Source organism: Heptranchias perlo, chromosome 4, assembly GCF_035084215.1.
Source record: "Heptranchias perlo isolate sHepPer1 chromosome 4, sHepPer1.hap1, whole genome shotgun sequence".
Lineage (NCBI taxonomy): Eukaryota > Metazoa > Chordata > Chondrichthyes > Hexanchiformes > Hexanchidae > Heptranchias > Heptranchias perlo.
Genome location: NC_090328.1, coordinates 44,407,138 through 44,423,576, shown reverse-complemented (window position 1 = coordinate 44,423,576; position 16,439 = coordinate 44,407,138). Strand labels below are relative to the sequence as shown.

Here is a 16,439-nt window from a genome sequence, read left to right as displayed (position 1 = left end):
TCGCCTGTTTCCATCTCTGTAATATCATTCAATACAGCCTTACCTCACTCCCACCACAGTAAAACCCTCATCTATGTCTTGGTCACCTCCAGGCTTGAATTTTCTAATACTGTCTTCGATTGCCTCCCAAACGCCACCCTACATAAACTCCAACTCACCTGAAACTCTCAACGTCCACATCCTATCTTGTACAAGTTCTGACAAGCTATCATCCCTGTTCCCACCAATCTCTAGTGGCTTCCCAAACCACAACCTGAGGGGAAGGAGGTCAGGGGCTGGAGCCTGGGGGTGTGGAGATCAGAGGTTGGGGGCCGGAGCCTGTAGGTCAGGGATCTCTGAGAGGGGAGGTCAGGGATCTCAGGGTGGGGTGAGATCAGAGATCAGGACCAGGGCTTGATGATCGGGGCCGGGATCAGCAGCAGTCGGGTTGTTGCTTTACAGGTAAGTAACCTACCTATTTTTTCAGGCCATCTTTGGGTTGGTTTCCCTGAGTTTTTTTTTTATTCGTTCATGGGATGTGGGCGTCACTGGCAAGGCCAGCATTTATTGCCCATCCCTAATTGCCCTTGAGAAGGTGGTGGTGAGCCACTTTCTTGAACAACTGAGTGGCTTGCTAGGCCATTTCAGAGGGCGAATAAGAATCAATCACATTGCTGTGGGTCTGGAGTCACATATAGGCCAGATCGGGTAAGGACGGCAGGTTTCATTCCCTAAAGGAAATTAGAGTTTTTACAACAACCCAGTAGTTTCATGGCCACCATTACTGATACTAGTTTTTTTTTTAATTTCAGATTTTTATTTAATTAATTGAATTCAAATTCCCCAGCTGCCGTGGCAGGATTGAACTCATAACTCCAGAATATTAGTCCAGGCCTCTGGATTACTAGTCCAGTAACATAACCACTATGCTACCGTACCTCGCAGCGGAACCTGAAGCAGCCTTTAGGTCCCTTATTTGCATATGCATAGGGTCTAACACCTGCTTCAGGTGTGGGTAAAGGACGGCTCCTGTTTGCTCTTACCTAAAATGGCAGGCGACGCACTTCCTGCTTGCCATTTTGGGCACTTATGAGGCCACGTAGTGCCTGAAAAACTCAATTTCTAGGCCAGTATTTCCAGGGTATAATGTTGTTGCACAATTGTCATTATGCTTGTGCTTGAATATTCAACAGTGCATTTAGGCTATTCAAAGCAAAAGTATAATTTATGAGAAACATGAATAGGGTGTGTTTGCTGTGTAAGATAACGGAACACTACTTGGAACTGTGTTAAAAATACCATAATTTAACGGATTTGTATTTCTTTTGATTCATTTGTTAGATACCACAATAGAATAACAGCTCATAAAATACTAAAGTGGAGCAGGTTGGTTTACATAGAGTTAAACATTTGTCCTACATTAAAAGAAAAGAGGAGCTAAATTATTTACTTATAATTTGCAGCTACTTCAGATGATGCAGTAGTTTAAAGGGTTAATTGCTAAATTCACTCTCCAACACTGACGCCAGAAGGATGAATTTAGCCTTAAATGTTCATGTCATCAGACATATTGGCCCTGATATTTACGGGGAGGGAGCAGGGAAGCGTGTTTGCTGGGGGGAGACCTGTAAATCCCATGAAGACGGAGGTCCTGCCGAATTTTACAGCAGGACCTCGTTATCAGTTTTTTAATTCCGTTACCCTCCTGGTAGCCGGCCAAATTGACAGGTTGGCCGACTGCCAGGTGGGAAAGCCGGCAGTAGAACGGCCGCAGGGACAATCCCCGGTAATCGGCAGAGATGATGGGGCATAAGGTGGGGGGTTGGCAAAGATCACAACTGTACCGTGGCCGCCTGATTTAAATACTATAATGAGGTGTCCCACCTCTCGAGAGCAGGACACAGTCATGCTGTGCAGCCCTCCACCATAATAATGGCGGCAGGCGCGTACCCAGCGGGTTGGGGTCACGTTACGCGATTTTTAATTTTTAATTCCCCCCCCTTTCATTTTATTAAGATTTTTATGCTAGTCAATATTTTGATCTTTTGTTCAGCGCTTTGGGACGTTTTACTACGTTAATAGCGTTATGTAAATGCGAGTCGTTGTTGTTGATCTTTATCGTTTGATACCCAGTTATACTTTCAGTTTTAGGGAAGTAATATTGAGTTCGTGTTGGTATAGAGGTGTTCCTTTAAACTACATATAAACTAAAACTGGTATAAAAGCAGTGTAAGAATGGATCTGAAGATTTGACTTCCAATACCTTCATAGTACTTTTATACTGGCATTCCGTAACATTCAGGTACCAAAAAAACACCACCAAACATTGATAGCATAGCAAATATATACGTCTGATAATATGATGTTCCTTTAGTGTGTGAATGCATGAACTTTTGTCCATGTTTAGTGAAGCTCTGTTGTGAACTTTAAATGAGGCAGCAACAGATGATGTGTGATGCAGTGTAAACTTCAGAGGACCATGTGTGGTCAAGTGGATTAAGTATCTTACTTGTCCTTTCACTTTTCATCTTTCATTTTATTCTATCTTACTACTCTATGCTTTCAATTTTATTAGTCTTGCTTTCTAGTTTTTGTTCTTTTTATTACATTCTTTCATTTTTATTTTCTGCTCGCTTTTTTTCTTAAAATTGTTCACAGCTTTATTCTCTTATTTTCTCAATGTTTCCTTTACTCTGCAGACAGACATGCCGTATTCAACCCTGTGCTTAACTCTTATTATTCTTACAATATTTAGCTCCTACTTTTGTTAAAGTTTTATTGTTCTTGGGATCAATTTCCTCCAGTAAGAAAATTCAGACTGTAGCCCGAACACTTCCTACCACCAACACAGAGGAAGCCCTGTCTTTTAGGTTTGTGCTGTTGTGTATACTGCTAGGCATCCAGGTTCCAGCATTAATAACAGCAGCAGGACCAACAGCCTCTGCATCTTGCTCAGTGTACAGGACTGAAGAGTATCATGATTTGTTGTAATCACTGGATGCCTTACCTTCTCTGACTAGATTATCTCTATTGTGCTTGAGTTGATTTTTGTTGCCAAAGAAGGGTTTTTTTCTCTGAGATTGGGAAAAGTCTTTTTGCAAAAGCAGTAGCTTGTCATAAAGTATTTTAACTAGTTCTAGTAATTTTCTAAATATAGTTGTATTCTTAAAACAAATAGCCTAAGTGTGTGACTTGAAGGCCCAATGTGCACAATAGAAATATAGGTTGAATTTCTACATTTTTGGAATAATCGATCACACTAAAAGAACCTTAGGTGAACAATAGCTGCTTCCTCAACATCATCTCAATCTGCTTTCATCAGACTAGGTTCTAATGCTGTCTTGATTGCTGGCAGTGGCAATTTTGATACACCACTTACTCAGTTTATTAAGGACTATGCTGTTAAGAGCTCTTGACACCTCATTCAGTGGATTCTTTTACTAAGTGTTATCATAATGCAAGGTATTATTAGCATGATGTTGAAATCAGGATGCTAATTTTGGGGGAATATTATTGCATAGTAATATTAACATAGCTGGGATTATATAACCTAAAGCTTGCCAATATGGAGGGCCAGTTCTGCTCAGTGCATTCTCCTAATTCCTTTATTTTGTTGAACACCGCGAGGAACCACAATAGTTTATACCAGAAAGAAGACATGGGTAATGTCCCACTGGAGTGTTACTTGTTTTCCAAAATTGCCTTGTTTGTTTTGATAACTTTCTCTTTTACTCCCCTTCACATGTTCTAATTCTCCTTGCCACAGTCCAATCACTGGCCAAGAGTGTGAGGGATTAATGTGCTCATTGGCTTTTTCCATTCCTGCTCCTTTCAGGGGAACATGGTCCTCCCTATCTGATTTTCCCCTGTGCGCTGCACTCGGATGATCCAATTTGGCCTGCTGCAACAACAAGGAAATCTGCCCCAATGATTGTTTCTTTTTTATGTAGTTATTAAAAAAAGAAAGAAAAGACTTGCATTTATATAACACCTTTCATGACCTCAGGACATCGCAAAGTGTTTTCCAGCTAATGAAGTACTTTTGAAGTAGAGGCCCTGGGAGCGGGTGGGGGAGAGACGATCGAGAGAGGGCCGAGCACGGGCCAACAATGGTCCTGTGTAGGTAATTAAAAACTTACCTTTTTAGTGGCAGCCTCCAGCGGTTCCTTTAAGGACTGCTGGTTAGACTGCAGGTAGACCTAGTTATCCTGAGCCCAGCAGGTCTGTTCGGCTGCGTTCAGGGCAGCCCAATTTCAGGAAGGAGTTCTAAAACCGGTATTAGGCACTCTATTTCCATATGCAAAGGACCTAATGCCTGTTTCGGGTATTGGCCCTGGATGCTGTTACCAATATGGCGGGCAGCGCACTTCCAGCACGGAATGTGTGCATGCATGCCACCTGACATATTGGACACTTAGAATTTCTAGGCCAAAGAGTCCATCAGGTGACACATGAAGAATTTACAGAAAGCTTATTTCTCAGGTGCATTAGGTAATTTTATTTTTTTTTGCTGTTGACAACTGCGTTTCATCTACCTTTGTGCCTTTTGTTGCAGGGTTGCCATTTTATCCTCGCCAGTCGATTGCACATTGGCCACAAAAAGTTTCCCATTGGGAATTTTCTTGTATCTTTGTTTTTTGGATGAAAAAGAGGTGCAGCAATGGAGGGATATCAGACTAGTCAGGCTACACTGAAAGTGCATGGCACCTTTCTGCTGGTACCTCAACACCAGAATATAAAGACCAAGGCCTACACCTAATTATCTCAGCATTATTGCTTACAGAGGAAGCCATCAATGAATTATGCCATATGCTTCATCCTGATCTACAGCCACCTCCAGCACAGCCACACTGTAACTGTCAGGGTCACAACTGCCCTGAATTATTATACATGGTGGTTGCTACAGGATACATCAGTAACATTTGCCAATCTGCTGTGCACAGATGCATGAAGCAAGGCGCAATTTTGTTGTTTGCTAGAGCAAGCCTTATTATTCCAATTCCCCATGGACAACCGGCGGCAGCTTGAAAGGGCATTGCAAGGACTCTCCAATGTTCAAGAAGTCATAGATTACACCCACATGGCCATATGTTCTTCCTTGATTGATGCCCCCCCCAACAGCTCTAGATATCTACCTTGTTTGTGGCAGAGGCACTGCATCATATAAATGAACACTCTTTTCCTGGCAGCTGCCACAATTCATTCATTTTAAGATAGTCCATTCTTTGCAGCCATTGCTGATGACACTTGAACAGTTTTCCAAGACACAAGCTGAGCGTCGGTACAATGAATTTCATGTAGGGACCCAAGTAATCATAAAACATATCACTGGGAGTGCCCTGTAGTATCTAGGATTATTGTGTGTTGCCTCTACACAACCTTGCATTACAAAGAGGTCTCATCATGGAAGTCCTGGAGGAGGAAGGCAGCAGAGGATTAGGAAAAAGAGCGGCAGCATCCTGAAGAAGATGCGGAGAAGAGCATGTTGCGGGCTGCAAGAGACGTTTGTTCTACTCTCTTAGAGGAGGCTGTTTTAATGAAAACCAATAGCGTGTGTGATGGTCTAGTGCTTCTGGTCTACTTTGCTTCCCCTTGGTGCCAGTGTGTGAAGTGTGAACACTCAACCCTAATCTAATGCTCCTATATGAATAACAGGAGGTGGCTGGCTGCTGTGTGGCAATATTACCCTCTTGGGACTGAGGTGGAATGTCATCTTGCTTTAGCTAAGTCCTGAAATCAACCTACTGCAGGCTGCACCTTTTCTGCTGCTGGATGAATAATCTGGCCTTGCTTCCTTTGTGCCACATGTAAAGGCATCGGTGGGGGATGCATATATGCTGCTCTCTCTCAGGAAGAAGTGGAGCGTCTTGAGCACATTCCTGCAATGCCACTAGTTCTGAATACTGGTTCTGCATGACCACTAATCTGCAAGAAAGCAGACCTAATGGTACAAATGAGATCAGTGAAGCCCATCTTAATGGTTGTCTGAAATTGGTTACTAGGTATGTGAAAGCCATAAGAGAGTGTTCTCTCCAATCTGGGACCTGCAGGCTCTAAGGTAGCAGTCTGGGGCCTTTCATGCAGATGTTGGTACTGGATTGCTTCACTGGATCCACCATCTGATGCACACTCTGTGTCACCATTACCAGTGCTTGCACATGCATCTGATGATTTGAAAGCACCGTACTTTCAAAAGCAAGACCTGTGAGATTTGGGTCCCTAGGCTTTTGAACCAAGGGTTAACATCCCTTGGTGTTTTGAACAGCTGTGTCTTCCTCCTCATGCTCCATCCAGCTTCTGTTGCTCACGTGTGCTCTACGTGGTACTCAGTTCTCTCCTCTCTGTCTCATTTTCTAATTCCTCCTGGGTGGATGTTTCTGGCGTGGTGCTTGGGAGGGAGAGAGTGATTGACAACGTGTGCTCCAAAGTGCTGGCAAGGTTGGAGGCACTGGAGCCTGGCCTATCTTTCCATGACAAATGTAGAGGAGGAAAAAAGGAAGAGTGTTAGAATGCTTTCTTCAGGAATGGAACTCACATATCACTTTAGTAGGAATGACATGAGGTTTTATGCTTCACTGATAATTAATGCAGGCTATAATAGGAAAAGAAGCAGAATGTCATAACAAATCATCAATTGGTATACACCTTTCTACTTTTCCATTTTCATCCACCTCTATGCTTCTCTTTCCAGGAACTGTGTGGCTTCCTTTTTATAGGAAGTGATAAGTCTCAAATTTGGGGCCTGCCACTTGTTGCTGATCTCTCTTGGCAGTTAATGGGCTGTTGAAGATAAAATACAAAAATGTGAATTGTTTGTATGACATGCAGTAAAACTCAGATAGTATCAAACAGATTATAATGGGTGTGATGGTAGGTGCATGCATCAAGCAATTCAGTCCATGCAAGGCAATTTTGGGATTAATACATGCAAGGATTCAAGTGAAGGAACACTTACAGGTGAAGGATGAGGGTGTGAAGGCCACGGCACCATCTCATGGGCATTGATAGTAAGCTATTCAAGCAACAACACAATGAAGGGGAGGTGATTATAAGTCTGTAATAAATATATTATTGTGAAACTTTTGGTTACTTTAATCATGTAAAAGTTTAAGTTATCTGAACATGTGAGAGAATTAACACACAACACAAAATATTCATTTGTATGATATTTGCCCCTTTCTATGCTCTTTTTTAAGCAATCAATAATATGGATATAATCTCTGGTTGTCTGTACCTGAACAATAGAAAACATCTCCCAAGCACTTAACAGTTATTGCCTTGAACAATCATTCCTTTGGGACTAGCAATTCAAAATGATTGTAAGTATCAGACTTGCTTAGTACAGTGTATTCTTGGAAGGTGTGGCTGGCTCTACTTACCTTACCTGACCTGGTAAGGCCATTACACTTTTTGCATGCATTGTATGGTTGAATTTTCACTGACTGGCCTAGGTACCTTCTTCCACATAACTGCTGCTTCATTCCTTTGGGTTTTCTTTTCATTACTTCCAAAGCAGGCCTTCCTCCTCAGCTGAACTTCCCAAAGCAGCACTTCAGCATTGGTATCCACAAAGCAGGGAGCTGAATGCTCTACAACATTATTAGATTCAGAAATGTCTACTTTTTTCAAAATGACATTTTGTGTTGTGGCCTGTTTAAGTTGCTGCAGCACATTATTTCCCACTCCCAAACAGGTGAGTTCCTGATAAGAGGCGTTTCCAACACCTGGAGCTCACCCTCATCATTCAAATTAAGCTGACTATGGGAACTATGGTGGAGTCAGCGTTTGTGACATCAGGTGGATGAAGATGTTAAGTCCCCACACGTCTGGCTGGGATTGTGCCCCCACAGAATATTCAGGCTTCTGTGTTGAAAGTGGCAATTCCTAAATCCTTAATGAACAACAATTAAATTTCTTTGAAAGAATGAAAAAGAATAAATGTTATTATTTATTTCCAACAGTGCTAAACTTGAAGTCAAATAATGAATCACAAAGCTAAGAAACTGTGCAACAATAACAGTAGTAGCCTAATGGCTATGAATATGGTATTCTCTGTACATATATAGGGTAGATGCTAGTGATATTTATCTAAGTTTCAAAATTCAATTGTCTGTAATAAATATATTATTGTGAAACTTTTGGTTACTTTAATCATGTAAAAGTTTAAGTTATCTGAACATGTGAGAGAATTAACACACAACACAAAACATTCATTTGTATGATACTTGCCCCTTTCTATGCTCTTTTTTAAGCAATCAATAATATGGATATAATCTCTGGTTGTCTGTACCTGAACAATAGAAAACATCTCCCAAGCACTTAACAGTTATTGCCTTGAACAATCATTCCTTTGGGACTAGCAATTCATAAATAAATGCAGATTCCCATTGCATCCAGCACAGTTTTTAGTAATTACCAAGAAAAGAATCCTTGCATGATGGGTATTTGTTAGAAATCATCAAACCTGTTTTGGGGGAAGTATTGTTTCTGTTAACATAACAACATCCTCTAGAACAATTTGAACCCATTTCCCTTTACACAGCAAGCTGATGAAGCTTTATTCTTTGCCAACAAGCTGCACAAACTGCCGAAAGAGTGGTTCATTTCTTTATTTTGAATTGCGCTTACTAAATTGGGAAAGCGATCAATTCATAATTAGAACGTGATCACAGTGAGTACTCAGGATGTGGAAAGTTTTTACTTTGAGCATCTGTGCTTATGTGGAGAACTAAGATATTCTACACATTTTCAAGTACCACTTATCCCACTCCTAACAATTTTCATATCTTAGTAGCCATGTATTCATATGGGGCATATTATGAAGCTTTGTTTCATATTGTTCAACTGCACATAAGTGCCCTCTATTTATGTAGCATTTTGATGTGGAATAGCTTGTAGTCAGATTTCACAGTAAGGGCCTCCATGTTACTTGGTGTCCACATTTTACACGATCATGTTGTTTAATTTGCAAATCAAGCTATCACCAATATTACGAAAATGTTCAAAACTAGATTCATAAAACTGAGGCACTATGGTTACAAAATGTATTCATCAGCACTAATGCTGAGGAACTATTCAAAATGCTGGACCTTGTTCAAATCCTGTCTTTGATGTCATTGCTTGAAAATATGGATTTCAAATCTTTCACTTTTTCTGTGAGTGGTTGTGGATGCATTACTCTGTCAAACTGGGATGATTACTAATAAGGCAGATAAACAAATATATGCACTGGTTGCTGACCCTGCTGGATTGTGTAAAAATAGGTTAAAATAGGTGCTGTGAAATTTAAAGTGCTACGCTCGATAATTCAATAATTAAATTTAGAGAATCAGGTTTGGTTTGAGCAGTGCTAATAATGTCAGTGCATGAGATATCTGAATTGTTTTGGGTCACTTTTAATTCATACAATCTGCCCTGCACTATATTCAGTACCTGTGTCCTGGATCAAATCCAGTTTATATTGTCTAATATTATTTTCTGTTGATTAATTTATCTACTTTTTAGTCTGGACCCACTGTATTCTATTTCTTTCTGCTTATCTTTGATTTTCAACATTTGCGTCATGCACTTAAAAAAGACAAGTAGTTGCTCAACTCTAGGCATTTTGAAATTGACTACCCATCAAAGAAAGTTGGCACGGTCATTTATGACCATAGAATTGTTCAGTTTGTACCAGATGTGCTTATTGAATAAATGACTTCATATGACCTAAACTTCAGGTAATATAGTTGCCAAATTAACCCAAAACCTAGTTTGAATTTGAGGTGGAAAGAAATGTTCAAACTTGCTGTTGGAATACATGTACGTAGTCTAAACATTCACCTTTATTTTGTGTTCCAGCATTGCCGTAACTGGGTGTCAAGCGCTGAACCATTGGACACACCAGTAGAGTTCATGTTACCAGACTGCCCACGAGTCTCTGCAGGTACTTGAGTTATCCTTTTCAGAAAAAATGAACAGATTCATTGTTTCCTTAGAGAGGAAGTATATTCGGCTGAATTGACACGTGATTTTAAATGTTGGAAAAGGAGATGTTTCAGTGGACATATTGATGTTTCTATTGCATCTTGTTATTTTATGATCTAAAACTGCTAATTAAAGGCGACTACATTTTCTGTGGGACTCTCCCGGTTTAAGATCTTGAAGTTGTACTTCACTGACATCATTAATGGGTAGTGTCACTCACTATCCACCATTATTCATAATGTCACTGGAATGGAACTTAAGGGTGTGACGAAGCATATGATATCAATAAGTATATGGTATAATAATATCTTGATTACATGGCAATTCGGTAGAATGTACTTTAGCTTAAAGCAAAAGAAACAATCAGCAAGTGAATGGACAAAAGTAACTGGGGTTGCATTTCCACAAGGGTTCTCCCAATCATCCACCGGAATTTTGGCAGAAGGTCTGCGGAAACCCTAGAGAAACTGTACTTACGCTGTTTCTCCGAGGTTTCTGCAAATATTCTGCCGGACGATCAGGAGAATCCCTGCATAAATTTAACCCCACTGAAGTTTGCCGCCGCCCTTCCCCTGGCATCAGCATTGCTCTCAGGTCAGCTGGTAGAAAACAGACATTTCCTGAAAATCAGAACAGTTGTTGTTGGCTTTCTACCAATTTGTTCTTTGGAGAGAGATACTCACTCAGCAATCCAAGACTGAAATTTGGATTAACAGCTTTTAATCAGAGGTATAAGAGATAAATGCCATACATGGTACTTTTCTGCTCTTTTAAACATTTGGGTAATTAGCCAAGAATTTAATGTTCATTTTACAGCACCAATTTTAAAATATTTTGACATTTAAAACATAATTGATTCGTAACAGCTTGGTTCAGTTGTTTCTGAGTCAGAAGGTTGTCGGTTTCCAGCTCTACTCCAAGATTTAAACACAAAATCTAGGCTGACACTTCAGTGCAGTGCTGAGGAAGTGCTACATTGCCGTAATTGAGATGTTGAACCAAGGCTCCGTCTGCCTGTACAGGTGGATGGAAAAGACGTCATGGCAAAATTTGAGGACAAGCATTTCAGCATTTTCTGCACCAAAAATATATATCCAAATAGTCAGTAGAATAAGATTTAGATTGAACAAAACTAATCACTGGAAAAAGGCAGATCTTGGCCTAAAATTATTATTTTAAAAAGTTATTTCCATTCTTTACTGTATGAGATTAACCGTAAGAGGCATTCTGCGTCTGCTGCTGTCTGAGGGGGTTTGTAACATTAACTTCATTTTGAGCTCAAAATGTTGCACAAATTTTGCCTACAGCTGCCAAGTGGCAAATTCTAGTGGAAAATTACCACCATGTTGAATTCCAGTACTACAAAGCAAAGATGTTCGTAGCTCAGGCAAAGTTTGGAAAGATCATGAAACACTTTCTGCGTATCTTTGATTTTCAACATTTGCATCATGCACTTAAAAAAGACAGAAATAGTTGCTCAACTTTAGGCATTTTGAAATTGACTACCCATCAAAGAAAGTTGGCACAGTCATTTATGACCATAGAATTGTTCAATTTGTACCCAGATGAAAAAAATTAAGTATGCATAGGGAGTTGTAGAACAACCTAAAACTACTCAAGAATGTTGGAAAGCACTATTCTACTAACAACACGACTGACCATCCCAGTTACCTAGTTAGTTGTCATAACTAAGCTGGCCATAGGTCTAAGATCTCACCATTATGCCACCCCCACCCCCCCCCCCCCACCAACACTCTTGCTGATGTTTGCCCATTGTCACTCATTCAAGTCTCCATGTACACATTTGACCATGTATTTTTGGTCTAAAGCAAAAATGAAATGTGCATTTTCTAAACTTAGAAAATTGATAACACAATATGATAGCTACTCTATTTCAATATATTGTTATGTCACTAAACTTCCAAACTTACATCTAAGTGAATTAAAACTGCCACTCCTAACCTGTGACCAGCTCAACTGAAGTATTAATCTAGGTCAAAGGAAGCTGAAGTTTGCTTTGAGTGAATAGGCACACGGTTTATCAAGAATATTAATGGAAATTCTGAATGTAATATTATTATAGCTGTCCTGAAAGCAATTTGCAGTAATTTTCATAAGGTGCTTTTCAACCAATACAATTCTTATTTTTCACTGATACCTATTGCAAATATCACCAAAGCTATAAGGATGGTTTAGTAATGTGATTACTTTAGAGGTTAATGTGCCCTGGTTGATCTATGTCACTGCTGTGTAGTGTATGCTGTCTCTGCCTGCTGGTGTTTGCTTAGAGAGGAACATCTTGTACCTTTATACAGTATGTCTCAGGCTGGAGCAGAAAGCCCTAAGGATACATTGTCTCATTCAAGCTCCTCATTTGACTAAGACACAATTTTTTTTTATTATATATATAGTGAATAGGTTTAGATTGTGATTTAAAGTACTAAAATCAGAGTTTATTGTAAACCCCTTTGTGTTCCATGTCTGAATGCTCACATGGTTATATCTCTGAAAGCTTTTCTAAACGCTTACACTTTAATTATTAGCCCTACTACAGTTGGTAGCAGGTGTGTAGAATACTCTGCATTATTTTCCCAGGTTTAAATATCAAAGCTCACTACACCAAAGGCTTTATTCTTTTCTTTATATTTCAAATCTATTGTGGCCAGCTGATAATGAAGATACAACTTACCCTGTCATTAAATTTCCCTACAACTAATTAGCTGATCGCCAAAATACTCTGTGAGATGTTGACAGATGCACACAAGTGCATATTTCAATTATATGCAAAATTCTATTGTGTCAGCTACTGTAGAATGAAGCACCTAGAGAGCTAAAGGTACCAGATTTTATATTACAGCTTGGAAAAGTGTTCCAGACATAGCATAGTTCATCTTATGGTGAAATATATCAGACATATACTTAATATATCTGCAATATTTCCTAATCATAAGAAAATATTTAAATTTCTTGGTTAGTAGAAATAGTCTATATTTATCTTATACAATGCATATGTCAAAGCAATTCATTTTGTTCTATGTCTTTATTTATTTCACTATATTTTGGTTGCCTACCTCCTCCAGCCCTACAGTCCCCACCCCCAACCCCACCCAAACCGGGAACTCTCCATTTCTCCGACTGTGGCGCATTGTGCATCCCCTCCCTTTGTCCCATCATTGGCAGCAGTAACTTCAGCTGTCTTGGCCCCTGCATCTGGAATTCCCTGACTAAACTCCTCCCTCTCATCCCTTAAGGCCCTCCTTAAAACCCACTTCTTTAACCAAGCTGTTGGTCACCCCTTCTAAAATCTCTTTCTCAGGCTTGGCGTCAATTCTTGTCTGATTACTCCTCTGTGATGCGCCTTGGGACATTTTCTACGTTAAAGATGCTATATAAATGCATATTGTTGTTGTAGAACATGCTCTGCAGCTAAGTTAATATTTTATCATCCTATTACATCATAGGTAATAGTCAAAGACATTTGCCATGGCTGGCATTTTGAAGCTTTGGCCCAATGTGTGGAGCATCTTGAGGATAACATATGTTCTTTGAATGATACCACCCCTAAAAACCAATTGGTTATCTTTGGAACATGTATACATTTTTTATGTAATGTTGTTTGTCACTAATTATATTCTTTAGACTATGACCGTACAAGCTTTCTGTCAAAGAGTCAGTGTTCCCATTAATCTGCATACATCTCAAGCTGTAGATACTATCAGACCTTGGTGCTCTGATGGAGGATTTATCTACCAGCAAGCCAACAGCACCAAAAATAGTCCTTTCTAAACTTCTAACAGGATAAACCAGGGAATAGGAAATATAAGGAAAAATTTTCCTAGGTCTGCAGCCAAGCACACTGAATTGCCTGGGCGCAACATATATTGAAAAACCAGGTGTCAGAGTGCACGTCTAAAAAAATACCATCTGATTTTTCTCCATTAATACACACATAGATTATTTAGAGGTTACAACACAGAAACAGGTCAGATAATGTCAGCATTTACTCTCAAAACTAGCAAGTCCTAATCACATTTACCCTCCCTGTTCCCATATCCCTTCATCCCCTTTTCTGTGATCCACCCATCCAATCCAATCTTGAATGTTGACAAATTTCTGCCTCAGCCACTAACCCTAGAAGTGAATTCCACAACATTACATCTCTGTGTAAAGAGGTTCCTCCTGCCCTCTCATATTCTAAATCTCTTATATTTAATCTTGTATCTATGGCCCATCATTCGTGACTGGTCAACTACTGGAAACAGTCTGCTTCTGTCCATCCTGTTCCATCCTTTCATAATTTTAAACACTTCTATCATATCACTAATGAAAAAAGACCCTATTTTTTCAAGTCTTCCCTCATGTTTATATTTCCTCCTACCAGGTAATATCCTCGTGACTCTGGGTTGTAAATCTCTAAAGCCTCAATATTCTTTCTATTGTGTGGAGCCCAATACTGCACACAATACTCTAACTGAGGTCTTATTAAGGTTTTATATAGGCTCATCATTACCTCTTGGCTTTTATATCCTATACCTCTTGTAATTATTTCTAGAATTTAAATGTAGGAACGTCAAGTGAGTACCTTTTACAGGCATGCGCTCCAACCCACCTGAATTTTGATATTTGCTGTGCCCAGTCAATCCTGGATACAGGCACGGGAAAATCCCTCCAATAATTGCAATTAGAACTTAGTTTCCGGGGGTTGTGGACTGAATTTAGAATTTTACAGCATAGAATAAAGCCATTCAACCCATCCCGCCTGTGCTGGCTCAGCCCATCCCACCTGTGCTGGCTCGGTGAAGGAGCTAAACCCTTGGTCCCATTTCCCTGATGTTTTCCCATACTCTTCTGGATTTTTCTTTTTCAAATATTTAATGCTTCACTACTATTTCTGGTAGGGCATTCAATGTCCTAACAGCTCTCTGCACATAAACAATTCTCCAACCCCTTCCATCATTCTTTTGGTAATCTTAAATTTATCCCCTCTAGTTACTGACTAACTGACCAGTGTAAATAATTTTTCCCTATTTACCATATCAAATCCCTTAATAACTTTGAACATAACTAAACTCTCATCTGTGGTTTCATGATATGCCTTGGGCCACCTCAGCTTTAAACTAAATTATTATCCATGGCAGAAAATTGCATTTTGCAACATACTGTAGCTGTACACAAACAGAAAAATAAACTTGTGCATATTTATTGAAACAGTGTAAGAGCTGCTAAAAGCTATGTTAGGTTTAGATTTAATTTGTTGTGCGTTGTAATTCTAAGCTAAGGAGTCGCACAACACCAGATTATAGTCCAACAGCTTTATTTGAAATCACAAGCTTTCGGAGCTTTGCTCCTTCGTCAGGTGAAGTGAAGAGTTGCATAAAGGCACAGCATATATAGCCGGAGAACAATGCCTGGTGATTACAGATAATCTTTCTAACTGCCCTTTATCACACCTCGGCAGCAATCACAGCAATCAAAGGAGTGAATGGTGTTCAAGCAGGTTGGTCAGGGTCAGTACTTCCCCGGAGCGGAGAAACTACGCCATGTTCTACGCAGCCTTCAACATGTCATCGATGACGACGAATACCTCGCTAAGGCCATCCCCGCGCCTCCAGTACTCGCCTTCAAACAGCCACCTAACCTCAAACAGACCATCGGTCGCAGCAACTTACCCAGCTTTCAGGAGAACAGCGTCCATGACACCACACAACCCTGCCACAGCAACCTCTGCAAGACATGCCAGATCATCGACACAGATACCACCATCACACGAGAGGACACCACCCACCAGGTACATGGTTCATACTCCTGTGACTCGGCCAACGTTGTCTACCTCATACGTTGCAGGAAAGGATGCCCCGGAGCATGGTACATCGGCGAGACCATGCAGACACTGCGACAACGGATGAATGAACACCGCACAACAATCGCCAGACAGGAGGGTTCCCTCCCAGTCGGGGAACACTTCAGCAATTAAGGACATTCAGCCTCCGATCTTCGGGTAAGCGTTCTCCAAGGCGGCCTTCGAGACACACGACAACGCAAAATCGTCGAGCAGAAATTGATAGCCAAGTTCCGCACCCATGAGGACGGCCTCAACCGGGATCTTGGGTTCATGTCACACTACATGTAACCCCACCTGACATAGAGTCACCCAGACGCAAGTCGTAGTTGGCTTGTTCTCCATACACAGATGCGGCCGGACCTGCTGCGATTTCCAGCAAAAAAAAGTTATCTGTTTTTAATACAAACCCCAGCATCTGCTACATTTGACCCCTTGTGACCCCACCTCAGTATTCTTGGATGTAATGTTTCCCTGACCAACCTGTTTGAACACCATTCACTCCTTTGATTGCTGTGATTATCTCTCTGCCGAGGTGTGATAAAGGGCAGCTAGAAAGATTATCTGTAATCACCAGGCATTGTTCTCCGACTATAATTGTTGTGCCTTTTATGCAACTCTTCACTTCACCTGACGAAGGAGCAAAGCTCCGAAA

General features: G+C 40.4%; 1 protein-coding gene across 6 annotated transcripts in view; it reads left to right on the top strand.

Moving 5' to 3' along the window:
* Nucleotides 1–16,439, top strand: part of arb2a (ARB2 cotranscriptional regulator A) — a 469,833-nt gene that overhangs the window by 317,051 nt on the left and 136,343 nt on the right. For 5 of the 6 annotated variants that reach the window (XM_067982839.1, XM_067982841.1, XM_067982838.1 and 2 more), the window contains exon 10: nucleotides 9,820–9,904. In XM_067982839.1, coding sequence (XP_067838940.1) covers nucleotides 9,820–9,904 — 85 coding nt within the window. Of the gene's footprint in view, nucleotides 1–9,819; nucleotides 9,905–15,403; nucleotides 16,347–16,439 lie in introns of those variants that run through there. The other variant, XM_067982840.1, reaches the window with a different exon arrangement.